At 33.2% G+C, this 16,759-nt stretch overlaps 1 protein-coding gene across 1 annotated transcript; it reads left to right on the top strand.

Annotated features, from left to right (window-relative positions):
- Positions 1 to 1,378: 1,378 nt before the first annotated feature.
- On the top strand, positions 1,379 to 2,163 carry LOC139862434 (zinc finger protein ZAT11-like). Its single transcript, XM_071851037.1, has one exon. The coding sequence runs from the start codon at positions 1,531 to 1,533 to the stop codon at positions 2,071 to 2,073; it is 543 nt and encodes a 180-aa protein (XP_071707138.1). The 5' UTR covers positions 1,379 to 1,530; the 3' UTR covers positions 2,074 to 2,163.
- The last annotated feature ends 14,596 nt before the right edge of the window (positions 2,164 to 16,759 follow it).

The following is a 16,759-nucleotide window of genomic DNA, read 5'->3' as shown; positions in this document are numbered from 1 at the left end:
TCGCTGCTTGTTGTTGTCTTCGTTGGCCGCAGCCTTACAGCTTTCTTTCGGTGGTTAAGGTGCATCTAAATGGGTTGTGAGCGGAACACTTTGTCGTTGTTCTTATTAGCACGGTGCCCCGCTCCTATCCCTAATTGTCTTTCCTAGCTTGTGTTGTATTTTGTTCAGCTGATTGATATATGCACGGTTGTCTTGCCGTTTTGTTTTATAGTCGGTTCCGTTTTCCTTTGTAGTTATAGTTGGTTCTTTGGTTTTGTTTTCCTTTACTTTTGTATAGGAGATCCACATTGTATTCTTCTTTATGTGTTTTCTTTAATATTAGTTTATTGCCTTGAAAAAAAGAAGAAGTTATGTTCAATTATGATTTAATTTAGATAATATTTAATAATAAAATAATCCAGAGGACCAGAGCTATGCGTAACTGTAAACACGTTACTACATTAATTTCTAATTTATCTGTTAGATAGTAAAAGGGGGATGATTCTCACACACACTTTTTTGATCCTCACACACCTATTTTAACCTTTTACTCTTCTAATAATACTCAATTGGTGTGTGAAGATCAAAAAAGTGTGTGTGAGAATCATCCCCATAGTAAAATGACGATAAAAAAAATATTAACAATAAAATATAAACTTATGTGTTACTGTATCAATTGATAAAAGAATTTAGCATAGCAGCTGCTATAGTAAGAAATTTATTAAGCTACCTATTTAATTCTAGAAGATGCATTGTTTTTACTTTTATATGTACATATAATCTAGACGTACGTACTAGAAATATCACAAGTATCACATACATTTATCAAATATGTGACTTTGAAATTTCGTGTAGATCTTTTTAAAAAATATAATAATACTCCCTATTAATCGTCTCGATCGCAATATAAGAACTAAAAAGGCTTTTTTTGGTCTTTATCGATACTGGAAACTTATAAGCATGCAATTTTAGAATTTTCCAAAAATAAAAATAGAAAATTATTACTATTTATAAATTATTACGGAGTATTAAATTAAAATATAACTAAAATTCAAAGTATTTGTGTTGGCTTTTTGGGTGCAGTCATATGTTTCATACCTGAGTCTTTTTTAGTTGAAGATTCCAGAAAGATGGCTCACCGCTCACGACTCACTCACTTGGTCACGCTTACGCGGTTGATGACGGCTCCTCACTATTTTCACTCTTACACCCCACTACTTTCCACTTTTTACACTTTACTCCCCCGGTTTATCCAACTCCCCTCAACTTGTCTAGTTGTCCACAAGGAAGTAGTGTCACATTCGTTATTCACACACTTTGGTCAAACTAAATTAAGTCAATACTCTATATTACCTATAAATATCATCCCACAATCAACTCTTCACATTCATTAATACAACTTTCATTTGCTTACAAAACTTCACTTTTTAGTTTCACACAAACACCCAAAAAAAGCAAAGTTTTATATTTCTATTTTATTCTTATTCTTTCTAGGGTTTGTAACCAATACAATTTTTTGGTGACGAAAGATTGATTACAAGCTAATTAAATATGGTGTGTATACCGATGAAGAGAACACGAGAAGGCGAATACGACACGAATATAACTAACATGGCAAACTACTTGATGCTCCTTTCGAGGGGGACGTCAAGTAATGAATCATACGACGTTAAATCAGCTGATCGAGTTTTTGAATGCAAGACATGCAATCGACAATTTCCATCTTTTCAAGCACTTGGAGGGCATAGGGCTAGTCATAAAAAACCAAGGCTTGTTGATGGTGAGATGATAGATCATCAAGACACGATATCGATATCTAAGCCTAAAACGCACAAGTGTTCGATTTGTGGGATCGAGTTTGCAATTGGACAAGCATTGGGTGGACATATGAGAAGGCATAGAGCGGCTATAAATAACGAAAACGGTGATTCGGCTACGCCGTTAGATGTGTGTGTACCAGTTGTGAAAAAAGTTAATAGTAGACGTGTTTTTAGTTTGGATTTGAACTTAACGCCGTTAGAGAATGATTTTGGGCTTAGAGTTGATCATGATGATGAGAAGATGACTCCAGTCACGGTTGACTTCTTCTTATGATCGTAATTTTATGTATTATATCTGATGAGATGTTATACCCTATTTTTTATTATTATTATTATTATTATTATACGGATTTTTAGTAGATTATTATAGTTTTATGTAGTAGATATAGGGTACGTATACGCTTTTTTATTCATATTTTTTATAGTTAATTACAATCTTGATTAATTCCGTTATGTGATGAATATTTCATGGATTTTAAAATTTTTTTCACCTTCTTTCTCAACACATACGTAATATTACGATTAATCTATAGTCAAGCTTGCATAAAAATATAATCAAACAAATTAATGTGAATAACAAACTAATTACGGTAATACTTTAACCTGTAGGTGTCTTTGAACAACCAAATCGGACCTGTTCATGTTCTTGGTTACGTACAGTTGGAGGGCAACAGCTAGATATTAAGTAGACAAAAGGTGTAATAAAGCGTAAATTATTTTTTAGAGTCAAGATATATTTTAGAATATATAATATATACATTTCTTAAATATGTACGGAGTACATTTTTAAAAAGTGGGAATGTTTACAAAGTGGCGGCTCTATTTTTAGTCAACAGCAAGCGTCGATTTATAGGCGTCTTGATTGTCATTTAAAACTTAAATTGAATTCCATGCAGGATTTAAAACTCATAGAAAATTGATTCTACCATTTTCATGGCGTCTCAATTTTTATTTTTAATTTTCTTTTACTATTTTTTTTAATGGACGGAGGTACATTCGGAAACAATCTATTTATCCGTCGAATAGAGAGAGGGATGACTTTCTTTACTTTTAAGAGTGTTTCACTCTGAGTGGAGAAATGACTTGTTTTTTTTCTCAGATAGGGAAAGGATTGTCTGTATCTCACCTCTCTTATACATCACTTATGTATTATTGAATGTTGTCGTTGTTGTTGTTGTTGTTTACAAAGTGTGCAGCGTATGTTTATACATTTTGCCCTTATGAAATAATCATAGCAAATACACCATATTAATTGGAGTAGTTTTTAACTACTCCCTATAAATAGAGTGACATACGCGTTTCAATATTGTGAGCGTAGATTGCGACTTGAGCAACTAACAATATATAGGGGCTTGACTTTTTCGCTTATCTATAAATGATCGACTAAACGAATAAGATTTTTTATGTTCAGAATATGAAGAATAATAAACATATCTTTAAAGATTACATTTATGCATACCAAATACAATTTAAATTTATATTTATAACTCAACCATGCCATTAATAATATTAATATCAAAATTATATAAGGAAAATTGATATTAAAAAAGAAATGTTTATAGTTAATTAATTCAACAAAGTTATTAAACTTAAATATAGTATGTTTAAACGTAGTCCTAAGAGCTACTTGCTCACGTTTAACATTGTCCTTGAAATGTATGGAGATAAAGGAATATTTTTACTTAAATATAGTATACTAATCTAATATTTATGTAATTCTTGTTATTGATGGTACCCTAATTAGTTAATAGCTCTAAGATCTTACAAAGTGAATGTTTTGCTAGTAAGTAAATTTGTACTTTTGAAGCATTGCAAATGATAATTCGAAAGTTCAATTCGAGAGAAAACAAAGATCATAACATGTTTAAGATGCGTTTACATAATTTTAACTTCCCCTTATCTTGTTCATCTTTTAGGATTGCTCAGCGTCGTGATTGTGCAAGGAATGTATATCCTAAAAAATTCCCTACTGAATTGTGACAACCCGGGAATTTCCGACTAATTTTAAACTTAATCTTTAATATTTTTAAGACGATAAGCAACATTTGTTAAACTAAATCTCCGAATTTTTGAGCTATTTCAAATATCCTTGACCAATTCCAACGATTCACGAACAATTGTTATAAATAAATTTATATACCTATTATATAAATAATAACTTGCAATATTAATATATCAAAATACAAGTTAAATCATAGTTGTTATACTCATATTATTATTACCTTCATTATTATTATAAATCTTAACATTTATATCAATATTATTACTTTCAATAATAATATATTTGATACACATAATTAATTTTAATATTAATATTACTATCAATATTAATATCATTATTATTATGATTGAGAATTAAATTAATACTAGTATCATTATTGTTAGTATTATTAATATCATTATTTTTTTTACTAATATCATTATTAATATTATTAGCATTGTCATTATTACTAAAATTATTAAAATTATTATAAATATCATTATTATTATCAACATTATTTTTGATAATTAGCATTACTTTCGTTATTACTAGTGTTATTATTATTTTTATTATTAATAATAATATTAAAAGTATTATTATATTTAAATATATTTATATTTATTATTAATTAAATATAAATATAAAACCAGATAATGGATAAATTAGGTAAATCTGCCTTTTATTTTTTTTATTTTTCTTTTTAATCGTGACTGCTTTTTCTTTTTGGTTTTGGATCCTGACTCAATGTCAACTAGTTATGCTGCATTAATTATTGTTAAATCTCATCATAATAGTTTATAAATTTACTGGTGATCTCTGCTTTATATATTTTTTTTTATCTGCTTTTCTTTTATTTTTTATATTTTTCTGTTCAATCGTGATTATCATATCGACACCACAATTGCATTATAAAATCAATCCAATGGAGTACCAGTCGATCATTATCAATTATCAATTACCAAAAACACTGCATCGTGAAAATTAAATAGAAAAAAAAAACCATTAAAACAGCTCGACACCTCTGTTATTGTTCATATTTTCAAAAACCCAGAAATCGAATCCAATTTCAAAATCTATAATTGCAGTCATGTTATGAATTATTTAGTTAATCTACCTGCAAAGTTTCAACTTTCAATTCCGTTTATCAAGTACGAATTTTTGAGTCAAAGTTTTGAATTTAAAAGTCAAAAGATGTGTTCATCCAAAAATTCGAAATCGTTTTGATGATTCAGTTGAAATTGAGGATTTAAAAAGTTTCTAATGATGATTTGAAAACTATTTCATGTTGTAATTTTTAGCTAAAACGCTCTTAAATCCAAAATCAATGTTTGAGTTTGTTTATTTTATTTTTTTTCTTCGAACAAGCTCTGTTGTTCTTGTTTGTTTTATTTTTTTTTCTTTTCGCGTCTGATTAAACACCAATAAGTTGTTAGTCTGTAATTACTAAACCTAAATCAAAAATTTAATTGTTTCAAGCTTGATCCCTAGTCGTTCGAATTTAGTGAAGGAGAAGAAACATGAAATAAATAAATACGGGTTAAATAGATATAAACTAGGATTAAATCAGAAAATTCAAGGCAGAGCAGTTGGTAAGGGATGTTTAAGGGTTAGTGAGAGGTCGCGGGTTCGAGCCCCGTCTTGGGCATATTTTTTATGAAGGCTTTTTGAAGGTAGTTTTTCTATTTGTTATTATTATTATTGTTATTATTATAGTTATTATTATTATTAATAAGTATTAATATTATTATTAATATTAACATGATCATTAAAATATCTATTAAAGCTATAATTATTATTAAACATACCATTATTATTAAAAAATATCATTTTTGCTAAAACTATCATCTTTACTTTATAATTATTACTGTAGTAAAACTATCATTTGTATTAAAATTACTATTATTACCATTATTATTATAATTATTAGTAAATCATTATTATCGAAACTATTATTTTTACAAATAAATATTTTGTACATTGAATACACTTATTTCATATACTACAATTATATTTCATATAATTATATATCAAACATATTAACATTTTTATATAAATATTCATATATAACAAATTAGTTATTATATATATATATATATATATATATATATATATATATATATATATATATATATATATATATATAACTACAGAAATATATAACAATTGAAATAACATAAATAAACTTATTCGATTACGAGTATATGTGTTAATATATATACTTGATAAAGGTTCGTGAATCCGAGGTAAACTCTACATTTGTTCAATGCCGTCATATGCATATTTACTACAAATGATCGTATCGTATCGTGAGTTTCATTTGCTTCCTTTTTATCTATATTTTTGGGCTGAGAATAAATGCAATATTTTATAACAGATAGACACAAGTGCAAACTATTATGCGACCAACATGAGTACTTTTATTGTGTTGATATGTAACATGTTATTGTGTTCATATGAAACATGCAAAACCCTGCTTTGTAATATCATTAATTGCTAGATAATGAAGAGGCAAACGGAATTATTACAAATAGCGCTATTGGGAGTAACGTCCCGCACTGTTGACCTCAGGTCAATTGGTGGTATAATAATGATCTCGACAATTACATATGTATTGTCTCGGGGTAAAATCGTTTAGTTTTGATATTATACGTTCATGGCATACTTTTGATATACATGATATATCGTCTTTTATTAAATCTTGTGATCTATTACTGAAATCATTATTTATGACAAACCTATGAACTCACTCAACTTCGTGTTGACTTTTTAAAGCATGTTTATTCTCAGGTACTTAAATATTGCTTCCGCTGTATATCTGCTACTTTGATGATGATTGCTTGCTATGCTTGGAGTCTTCATTACATATCATATCAATTAAGAACATTTAATGCTCTAAATACAATGTAATCTATTTATCTTCCGCTGCAAAACTCAATAAAACGTCTCATATAAAGTCGTTCTCGTTTATACATCTGTAATTTGATATAATTAGTCACAAATACCCCAGGCCCTATTTGGGGGTGTGACATGAATGTATATTCTTTTCTTTTAAAACTACGAATTATATCTTTTTTCTTTTAAAAAACATACATAATGTAAATATTTTGATTCGGTCAATTTCAAAATTATTCGGGTTCGGTCTATCTCCTACCGAGAACCGAAAAATATGAAATTTAAGGACCATGAACTATACATAAACTTCTTGGGAATTCTCGGTTCTTGTTAGGTCCAGTTCATTCCCCAGAATTTTTCCATTTGTTTCCGTTTTTCCCGTACAATGCACACCTGACACCCATAGTCTTGATAGGTTTATCGTGATTCTTTTTGTCCGAACTATCAATTACCGTCGTTATAATGCTTAATAAGTTATTTATTTATATTGTTAGTAACAATAAATAAATTGTTTACTTATAAAAAAGATATAACTTGATTCCTATCCTCCTAACCATTTATTTAGTTAAAACTTTAGTTGGTCGATTTTTAATACCCATAGTTTTAGACTTTTAGATAGCTTAGGTCGTAGATGCAGCCCTTTAACTTTTCAGGCCCAAAAGAGACGGGTCTAATATGTTATTAACAGTGTCAACTATTGAAACCAAAAGCTTTGTCCGACCTGGCCCTTTTTATTTTTTGCAGCGATTAAAATTATCAAACAACAATCCTTACATTTCATTGGCCATTTATGGCTGAGTTAACTATTGAAACCAAAAGGTTCTTGCGACCCGACCGGGGGTGTTTTTTATCTCTAGTTTACGTAATTGATATAGTCAAATCTATACATGTTTTATACGTTCAATTATTGCTATATCCATTTCATTTGATCATTGTTCGAGCTAAAATCGAAGGAATTCTGTGCTTACTGGAAGAAAGTCTATTTCAAGAGTTTTAGAAGCTAAAGGTTGTTTATTGATCAAAGTTTGGAAGAAAGTTTATTGATCAATGTTTGAAAGAAAGTAAGTATTTTGCATGAAGATGGAGTTTAAATCAAGCAAAGAAGAAGAATCAGTAAAGCCTCGCGTTCCAGTAAAAAATTTCGCGTTCCAGTAAAACGACGACTGCAACCACATTTCAATAAACATAAAATGTGCAAGGATTCAAGCCTTCTTTTAAAGCCGACTTTACTATAACCTCGTTAAAAGTGTATCCCAGTTACTATAACATTACTCTGTCAAAATAGACCCCTTGGGTAGTCACTATAATATTCCTCTGTCAAATCCATATTAAAATCCACAGTTAAATCATATCCCGATTCTATTTCGGTCGTCACTGGAGTTCAATTCATTTAGATATTAATCTACTCGATCCGATTGAGTAAAATAATCCAACTGATTGTTTTACGCCATCGAGATCCAAATTATGATCGGGTTTGCACGAACGCCGGAGTTATAACAATCTATCAAACCAATTATCCCCAAATTAGGCACTCAAATTCCAAACTATAAGTTTTAGGTTCGATCAAGTTGCTTGTGTTTAGGTTCCATTTTCGTTGTTAGTTTTCGAGTTTTGTCTTCGCTTTGTGATGGTCAGTTTTGTGCCTTTGTTGTACCTAGTGATTTTTGTTTTGGTTGTTCGGTTGTTGTTTGGTTCAGTTTGGTTTTGCTCGTTTTTAGATAGCGGTTAGGTTTTTGTTGGTATAGGTTTTCGTTATGCTTCTTAGTTACGATTCTTCCCGCTTTTAACCTCAGTGTATTCTTGTTTGGTTTTTTCATCTTCCGTTGGAAAAGCTTCGTTCTATATAGTTATCGATTGTTGTAAAAAGAAAAACTACAACACATATACATCGAGTTGGTTCAGTGATCTTGGTGCATACAATATATTCCTCTAACACTTGTTTATCAACATCCCACCCTATTATTACATGTTAACGTTCTTGTGGCGACCCGACCAAATCATGTTTGACGGCGCCGCTAACTTAGGTCCCGTTACGTGGTCGTAGTCCCTATATGAGACTCGTTTGACCAAAATTATGTCGCATTCATTTGAAATGTACAAAACTTACAAAGTTTAGTTTACCAAACGGTTCGACAACAAGTTTAAGTTTACAAAAGTTGTAAAGTATAAATGAAATAACTTGCGACATAATATAAGTTGAAAGTCACGGTTTGCTATAAATAGCGTAAGTATGTAAACAACATGTTTGAATCCAAAGGTGCTATCACTAGCGTATGCATGTATGTATGCTTGACCCCAAGCAAGAAATCAGAGTGTATGCATGTATGCTTAACTCCAAGCAAGTATGAGTGTACGCGGAAGCATGTATCAAATACCCAAGTATGAACCTGAGAAACATATAGAAAACTGTCAACGAAAAACGTTGGTGAAATCATAGGTGTTTTAGTAAACGTTGTATTTGAACCACAAGATTTAGTATAAGATGATTATCAAAATCATTTGCATTCCAAAGTTGTTGTTTGTATCCCGGGCACCCAATTATCAAACTTAACTGTTTTGCACCCTTTGCGTAGTGTTAGAACATACACTAGACCCGAAAATATATTTCATCCGCTAACGGTAGCGAACCGTCCGAATGAGGCTCGTCAAGCCCATGTGATCACATAATATAAGTTCACGTTTACACCCTGCAAGTGTAACTAATGATAATTGAATTGAGGCTTTTTGTTCAAACCCGTACGTGGAATGTTCGTTTTCGTACTTGTGTTCAAGTGTAAAAGTATGATACGTATATGTTTCTCATCCCATAGTTTAAAGCATAAAAGTTGTTGAAAGATGGGACTATGATCTCACCTCGAGTGCACGAGTATAAATGTACTTCACAAAGTAAACGTGTGCATGAATGTTGCTTAGCCTTGACCTAAACAAGTAAGTTGTATCAATTAACCGGTTACGACACAAGGTCGGGCGAAATGTGTTCAATTAGTCCTATGGCTCAATACGACTCGATTAATATAGCATGTGAAGCAAATTGTCAAGTTTCATGCACGTTACAAGTAGTTAAACATGTTAGAACGATTGTATAATTGTTTGGTTAAGTTTGACTAAAGTCAAACTTGGTCAAAGTCAAAGTCAACAGGGTCGGGTCGGGTATCCGACAATTTTCCCATGATGAGAAATCATTTATGAGCAGAATGGCCAAGTTTCATGTTAATCGGAGTTACGGTTAAGCGGGAAACATTTTGTGAAAGGAAAAATAAAAACAAAATGAGCTGGGCATATGCGCGGCGCGCTATGGGTTGCGCGGCGCGCACCCTAGTGTAAATCCGGGTCAGAACTCAACTAAAGGGGGCAAATATCTGGGATTTCTGTTTTGCGTGGCGCGCGGGTATATGCGCGACGCGCAATACCTGGGAAACATGCAGTTTGCAGAAAATGGTCCAAGTCACGAACCAAAACTCAAATTAACATATTTTATGAACCGAAAACATCCAAAATGCATACTATATATCGTTGGAAAGGTAATTTGACAAGAAAAACAACTAAACACGTTTCATCAAACAAAAACATCAATTACAATAGCCGAAATCTCATCAAGTGATCAATAAAAGTCCATTTTCAAAGTTTCAAGTTCATCAATCGCATTTTAAGTTTCGGGAATCCAATTCACACATATGATATGCCGTTTTGAGGGTAATGAAGCATACATTACTACTAAACACTAACAATTAACATTTCATGGCATTCAAGCATCAAAAGTTCATGTCAAGAACTATCAAACCCTAGTCAAACATCACAAAATCATTAACCGGGTTTTTGAAGTTTTCTAAATCAACCTATACATCAAAACGAAGCTAGTGATACTAGTAACACAATTAAAACATGAACTTTAACAATTTAACAACATTTAATCTTCCAAAATCAAAGATTAAGCACACCCATTTCAAATGTTCAACTAGTTACTCCAAAACAACAAATCGAGCAAACAAAACATATATTCATGTTACACACGAGCCATAGACACTAACTAACACAATTTCAAGTATATAAAACGAATTTATAGAAATTTAGTGTTTTAGAAATGTTACCCAAACTTGATGAATTTGGTATCAAAATGTAGAGGATGAAGAGAGGATCACGAATATGTAATTTGTTTTGAAGTTTGCTTCCCGATCCGAATTTAGATGATGAATGATTGAATTGGGTGTTTGTGTGTGTGTTCTTGCTAGAGAGAAAGAGAGAGAGATGGAGGTGATTGAATGGTGGTGATTGGGGTGGACTAGTTGACCTAGTCAACTAGTTTGCCCCGTGTCAATTTTAGTCCCTCGAGTTTAGAAGCGGGTGCGGAATTTTACCGAACGGATATTTTGAAAACGCTCGAGTGAAATGAGTGATGTCAAAATTAAATAGAGGGAATATAATGAACGTTACTCACGGAAACTATTAATTTAAATACGAAAGATTATGTTTTAAAAAAAAAAGACGGTGTTAAAATTAAATTTAACGGAAAAACGCGGGATGTTACATTATCCACGCCTCAAAAGAAATTTCGTCCCGAAATTTAGTTGGAAGTAGTAGTTGTTGAATCTTCCTCGAGATCTTGCGTTGCCAATTCTACGAGTGAGGGAGAAGTACGTCCTAGGGTATTTCAACGAATTTGACGGTCGGGATCATATGTTGTTTACGGTTTGGTTTCATGATTCATGGTTTCAACCGGTCCTCCCAGAAAGTGAAGTGTACCATCGATAGTAAGCTCATCGAAAGGAATAACAAGTTCTTGTTGGCAAGACACGTCCTTAGGTTTTATATAGAATGTAGAATGACGGGGGCTCAAATGAGTCGGAAAATAAATCTAAACGGTTAGCAACGGGTCCAAAACACCCCAAGAATTTAAAAGGATTAAAATATCGCGGATTTAGCTTTCTACGTTTTCCGAAACGGATTACACCTCCTCAAGGTGCGACTTTTAAAGTGACACGGTTACCCACTTGGAATTCGAGAGGTTCACGTCTAACATCGGCATAGTTCTTTTGGCGACTACGATCCGCCTTGAGCCTTTCTTGGAATTGAAAAATTTTCCGGTTGTTTCATGAATGATTTCGGGTCCGGTGGTTCGCTTGTCACCTACTTCGGTTCAACAAATTAAGAAAACGACGATTACGGCTATACGGGTCCTCAAAAAGTGTGACGTTAAGACTTGAATGATAACCATCGTTGTAAGAGAATTTGGTTAAAGGCAAAAACTTTTCTCAAGTAAATTTGAAGTTGGTAATACAAATTCGTATTATGGTTTCCAAGGTTTAAATCGCATGTTTGTTCGGTCCGTCGGGTTGTGGATGGTACGCGGTACTCATGTCTAAACGCGGTCCCGAGGCTTTTTGTAAGGTACTCCAAAATCTAGAAGTGAAACGAGGATCTCGATCCGAAACGGGGTACATTTCCCTAAGGCATATTGAACAAGTTTGCTAGGAATTGAAAACGTTAGCTAGGACAAGTTTCTCAAGAAAATTCGCGTCGCGGAAGATTTATCGGTTTCCAAAAACGTTCGTCGGGGCAAGTTCTTATCGGGTTTTGAAAACGATTGTTAGGACTATCCACCCTCGCGGCGAATACTTGTATGACGTGAAGAGTCGCTCTCCATTGAGAATTTAGAATAAGGATTTCCTTAAACGGAAGTACGGGTGTAAGGCGAGAGAAGTTTCCGCCTCGATGTGAGCATAACAAGCATATTGTAGTTCGTCGATAAACTGTAAGAAAACGAGATAGTATACGCGTATAACATATGTTTGAAGTCGGAAGAATTTGTCATTCATTCGGAAGCATAAATATGGTTCGATAATAATCGAAGATGTGTCCTTGGTATGGTTTGTTATCAATATTCTCGGAGTTGTCGGATGTTCAAACAAGAAAAATGAAGTCATGTACATGGCACATGGTGGTGATTAGGTTGATCGAGTCCAACCACCATCATGTGTCATTAGAACTTTGGTATGACTTACCGTAATATAACCACGTTGATCGAGTGTCGTTATATTACGCTAACTCATACCTCCATTCCCACATCACTCTATAGATTCAAGTTCGTGTAATCGTGAAGTTTAAAATAAAAAAGTGTAACGACGTCTCTAACGTGACTCGTATTGAATCGAAAGAATTAGTGCAACTATAAAGAAGCATTCCCCGAGGGAAGTGTATAAATGATTGTTCACGTCATTGCGGTTCAAGTCAAGCGATAATGCCCTTAGGCACGAAAAGAGTAACGAATCATGATAACAAAAAGTACGCAACCGTAGTGATAATTAGCGATGACGATACTCACCTAGAGTAGTGATGGTAGTAACAAGAAGTGGTAGATAGTAAGGTACACCGGTGTGACACCGATAGTAAGTTGAAACGGTGGCGAATAACAATCTGGGAGACAGAGTTCCCGAACAAGTGTGACTAATGAAGTCGTCGTCATCCATACGGGTATGAATCTTGAATTTACGCGTGTTACCAGAAAGTTGCAGAATACGAGTTCGTATGATGAAAACTTGGTACCATTAAGAAGTTTGCCTAAGAATGATTCAAGTATAATGCACAAGTAGTCAAGTAAGTGCTATCTATAGCAAATGTATGTCAGAATGCAATGATTAACTATCCGGTTGTAGTCTAGATTCACTAATGCGTCCTAACGACTCTGTCAGACACACTAATGCACATCCTAGTTCCCTACAACCAACGCTCTGATACCATCTGTGGCGACCCGACCAAATCATGTTTGACGGCGCCGCTAACTTAGGTCCCGTTACGTGGTCGTAGTCCCTATATGAGACTCGTTTGACCAAAATTATGTCGCATTCATTTGAAATGTACAAAACTTACAAAGTTTAGTTTACCAAACGGTTCGACAACAAGTTTAAGTTTACAAAAGTTGTAAAGTATAAATGAAATAACTTGCGACATAATATAAGTTGAAAGTCACGGTTTGCTATAAATAGCGTAAGTATGTAAACAACATGTTTGAATCCAAAGGTGCTATCACTAGCGTATGCATGTATGTATGCTTGACCCCAAGCAAGAAATCAGAGTGTATGCATGTATGCTTAACTCCAAGCAAGTATGAGTGTACGCGGAAGCATGTATCAAATACCCAAGTATGAACCTGAGAAACATATAGAAAACTGTCAACGAAAAACGTTGGTGAAATCATAGGTGTTTTAGTAAACGTTGTATTTGAACCACAAGATTTAGTATAAGATGATTATCAAAATCATTTGCATTCCAAAGTTGTTGTTTGTATCCCGGGCACCCAATTATCAAACTTAACTGTTTTGCACCCTTTGCGTAGTGTTAGAACATACACTAGACCCGAAAATATATTTCATCCGCTAACGGTAGCGAACCGTCCGAATGAGGCTCGTCAAGCCCATGTGATCACATAACATAAGTTCACGTTTACACCCTGCAAGTGTAACTAATGATAATTGAATTGAGGCTTTTTGTTCAAACCCGTACGTGGAATGTTCGTTTTCGTACTTGTGTTCAAGTGTAAAAGTATGATACGTATATGTTTCTCATCCCATAGTTTAAAGCATAAAAGTTGTTGAAAGATGGGACTATGATCTCACCTCGAGTGCACGAGTATAAATGTACTTCACAAAGTAAACGTGTGCATGAATGTTGCTTAGCCTTGACCTAAACAAGTAAGTTGTATCAATTAACCGGTTACGACACAAGGTCGGGCGAAATGTGTTCAATTAGTCCTATGGCTCAATACGACTCGATTAATATAGCATGTGAAGCAAATTGTCAAGTTTCATGCACGTTACAAGTAGTTAAACATGTTAGAACGATTGTATAATTGTTTGGTTAAGTTTGACTAAAGTCAAACTTGGTCAAAGTCAAAGTCAACGGGGTCGGGTCGGGTATCCGACAATTTTACCATGATGAGAAATCATTTATGAGCAGAATGGCCAAGTTTCATGTTAATCGGAGTTACGGTTAAGCGGGAAACATTTTGTGAAAGGAAAAATAAAAACAAAATGAGCTGGGCATATGCGCGGCGCGCTATGGGTTGCGCGGCGCGCACCCTAGTGTAAATCCGGGTCAGAACTCAACTAAAGGGGGCAAATATCTGGGATTTCTGTTTTGCGCGGCGCGCGGGTATATGCGCGGCGCGCAATACCTGGGAAACATGCAGTTTGCAGAAAATGGTCCAAGTCACGAACCAAAACTCAAATTAACATATTTTATGAACCGAAAACATCCAAAATGCATACTATATATCGTTGGAAAGGTAATTTGACAAGGAAAACAACTAAACACGTTTCATCAAACAAAAACATCAATTACAATAGCCGAAATCTCATCAAGTGATCAATAAAAGTCCATTTTCAAAGTTTCAAGTTCATCAATCGCATTTTAAGTTTCGGGAATCCAATTCACACATATGATATGCCGTTTTGAGGGTAATGAAGCATACATTACTACTAAACACTAACAATTAACATTTCATGGCATTCAAGCATCAAAAGTTCATGTCAAGAACTATCAAACCCTAGTCAAACATCACAAAATCATTAACCGGGTTTTTGAAGTTTTCTAAATCAACCTATACATCAAAACGAAGCTAGTGATACTAGTAACACAATTAAAACATGAACTTTAACAATTTAACAACATTTAATCTTCCAAAATCAAAGATTAAGCACACCCATTTCAAATGTTCAACTAGTTACTCCAAAACAACAAATCGAGCAAACAAAACATATATTCATGTTACACACGAGCCATAGACACTAACTAACACAATTTCAAGTATATAAAACGAATTTAGAGAAATTTAGTGTTTTAGAAATGTTACCCAAACTTGATGAATTTGGTATCAAAATGTAGAGGATGAAGAGAGGATCACGAATATGTAATTTGTTTTGAAGTTTGCTTCCCGATCCGAATTTAGATGATGAATGATTGAATTGGGTGTTTGTGTGTGTGTTCTTGCTAGAGAGAAAGAGAGAGAGATGGAGGTGATTGAATGGTGGTGATTGGGGTGGACTAGTTGACCTAGTCAACTAGTTTGCCCCGTGTCAATTTTAGTCCCTCGAGTTTAGAAGCGGGTGTGGGATTTTACCGAACGGATATTTTGAAAACGCTCGAGTGAAATGAGTGATGTCAAAATTAAATAGCGGGAATATAATGAACGTTACTCACGGAAACTATTAATTTAAATACGAAAGATTATGTTTAAAAAAAAAAGACGGTGTTAAAATTAAATTTAACGGAAAAACGCGGGATGTTACAGTTCTTTAGGAAGACCAAGATTCAATGATGGTTGTCTTTGGGAGCTATTTCACTGTGGTAAAATGTTAAAACCCTTAAATTTAGCATTTTTTGCCACATTTTATCGTCGTCACTACAAAGATAAAGAAGTTTTAACGGCATATTTGTTAAGTTTAGAGGATAAATAAAATAGAAGAAATTTTGATTAGAAATATATATATATATATATATATATATATATATATATATATATATATATATATATATATATATATATATATATATATATATATATATGGGCATGATCAATGGGGAAGTAACCAATTGGGGGGAAGCGGGGGGAAGCAAAAAAATTTTTTTTTTCGTTTTTTTGGAATTTTTTTCCGGCATCAAGATCACACTAAAATATGAACATTTAGAAGAGACACTTCGTGATGAATGTTACGATCGACAAAAATAACATTCAAGATAATATTGTTCGTGAAGAATATGAACGTTTTTTTTCTTCATGTTTTGTGAAGTAAAATTTAGCCCGATTTAGAGTTTAGGGTTTAGGGTATAGGGTTTAGGGTTTAGGGTTTAGGGTTTGTTGTTTTGGGTTTATTCCATAAACCCAAAACACCAAACCCTAAACCCTAAACTCTAAACCGTTCGTGTTAAAAACTCAATCTAAATCCTAAATCTAAACCCTAAACCCTAAATTTCTAAACCCTAATATCTAATCCCTATAAACCCTAATATCTAAACTCTAATATCTAAACCCCAATAGCTAAAACCTCAACATACGCTCGAAAAATACGATAATTGTTATATATTACTTCTTCGA

This window comes from Rutidosis leptorrhynchoides, chromosome 8 (assembly GCF_046630445.1).
Source record: "Rutidosis leptorrhynchoides isolate AG116_Rl617_1_P2 chromosome 8, CSIRO_AGI_Rlap_v1, whole genome shotgun sequence".
NCBI lineage: Eukaryota > Viridiplantae > Streptophyta > Magnoliopsida > Asterales > Asteraceae > Rutidosis > Rutidosis leptorrhynchoides.
The sequence above is the reverse complement of the archived record's forward strand: the minus strand, read 5'-3'. Positions and strand labels throughout refer to the sequence as shown.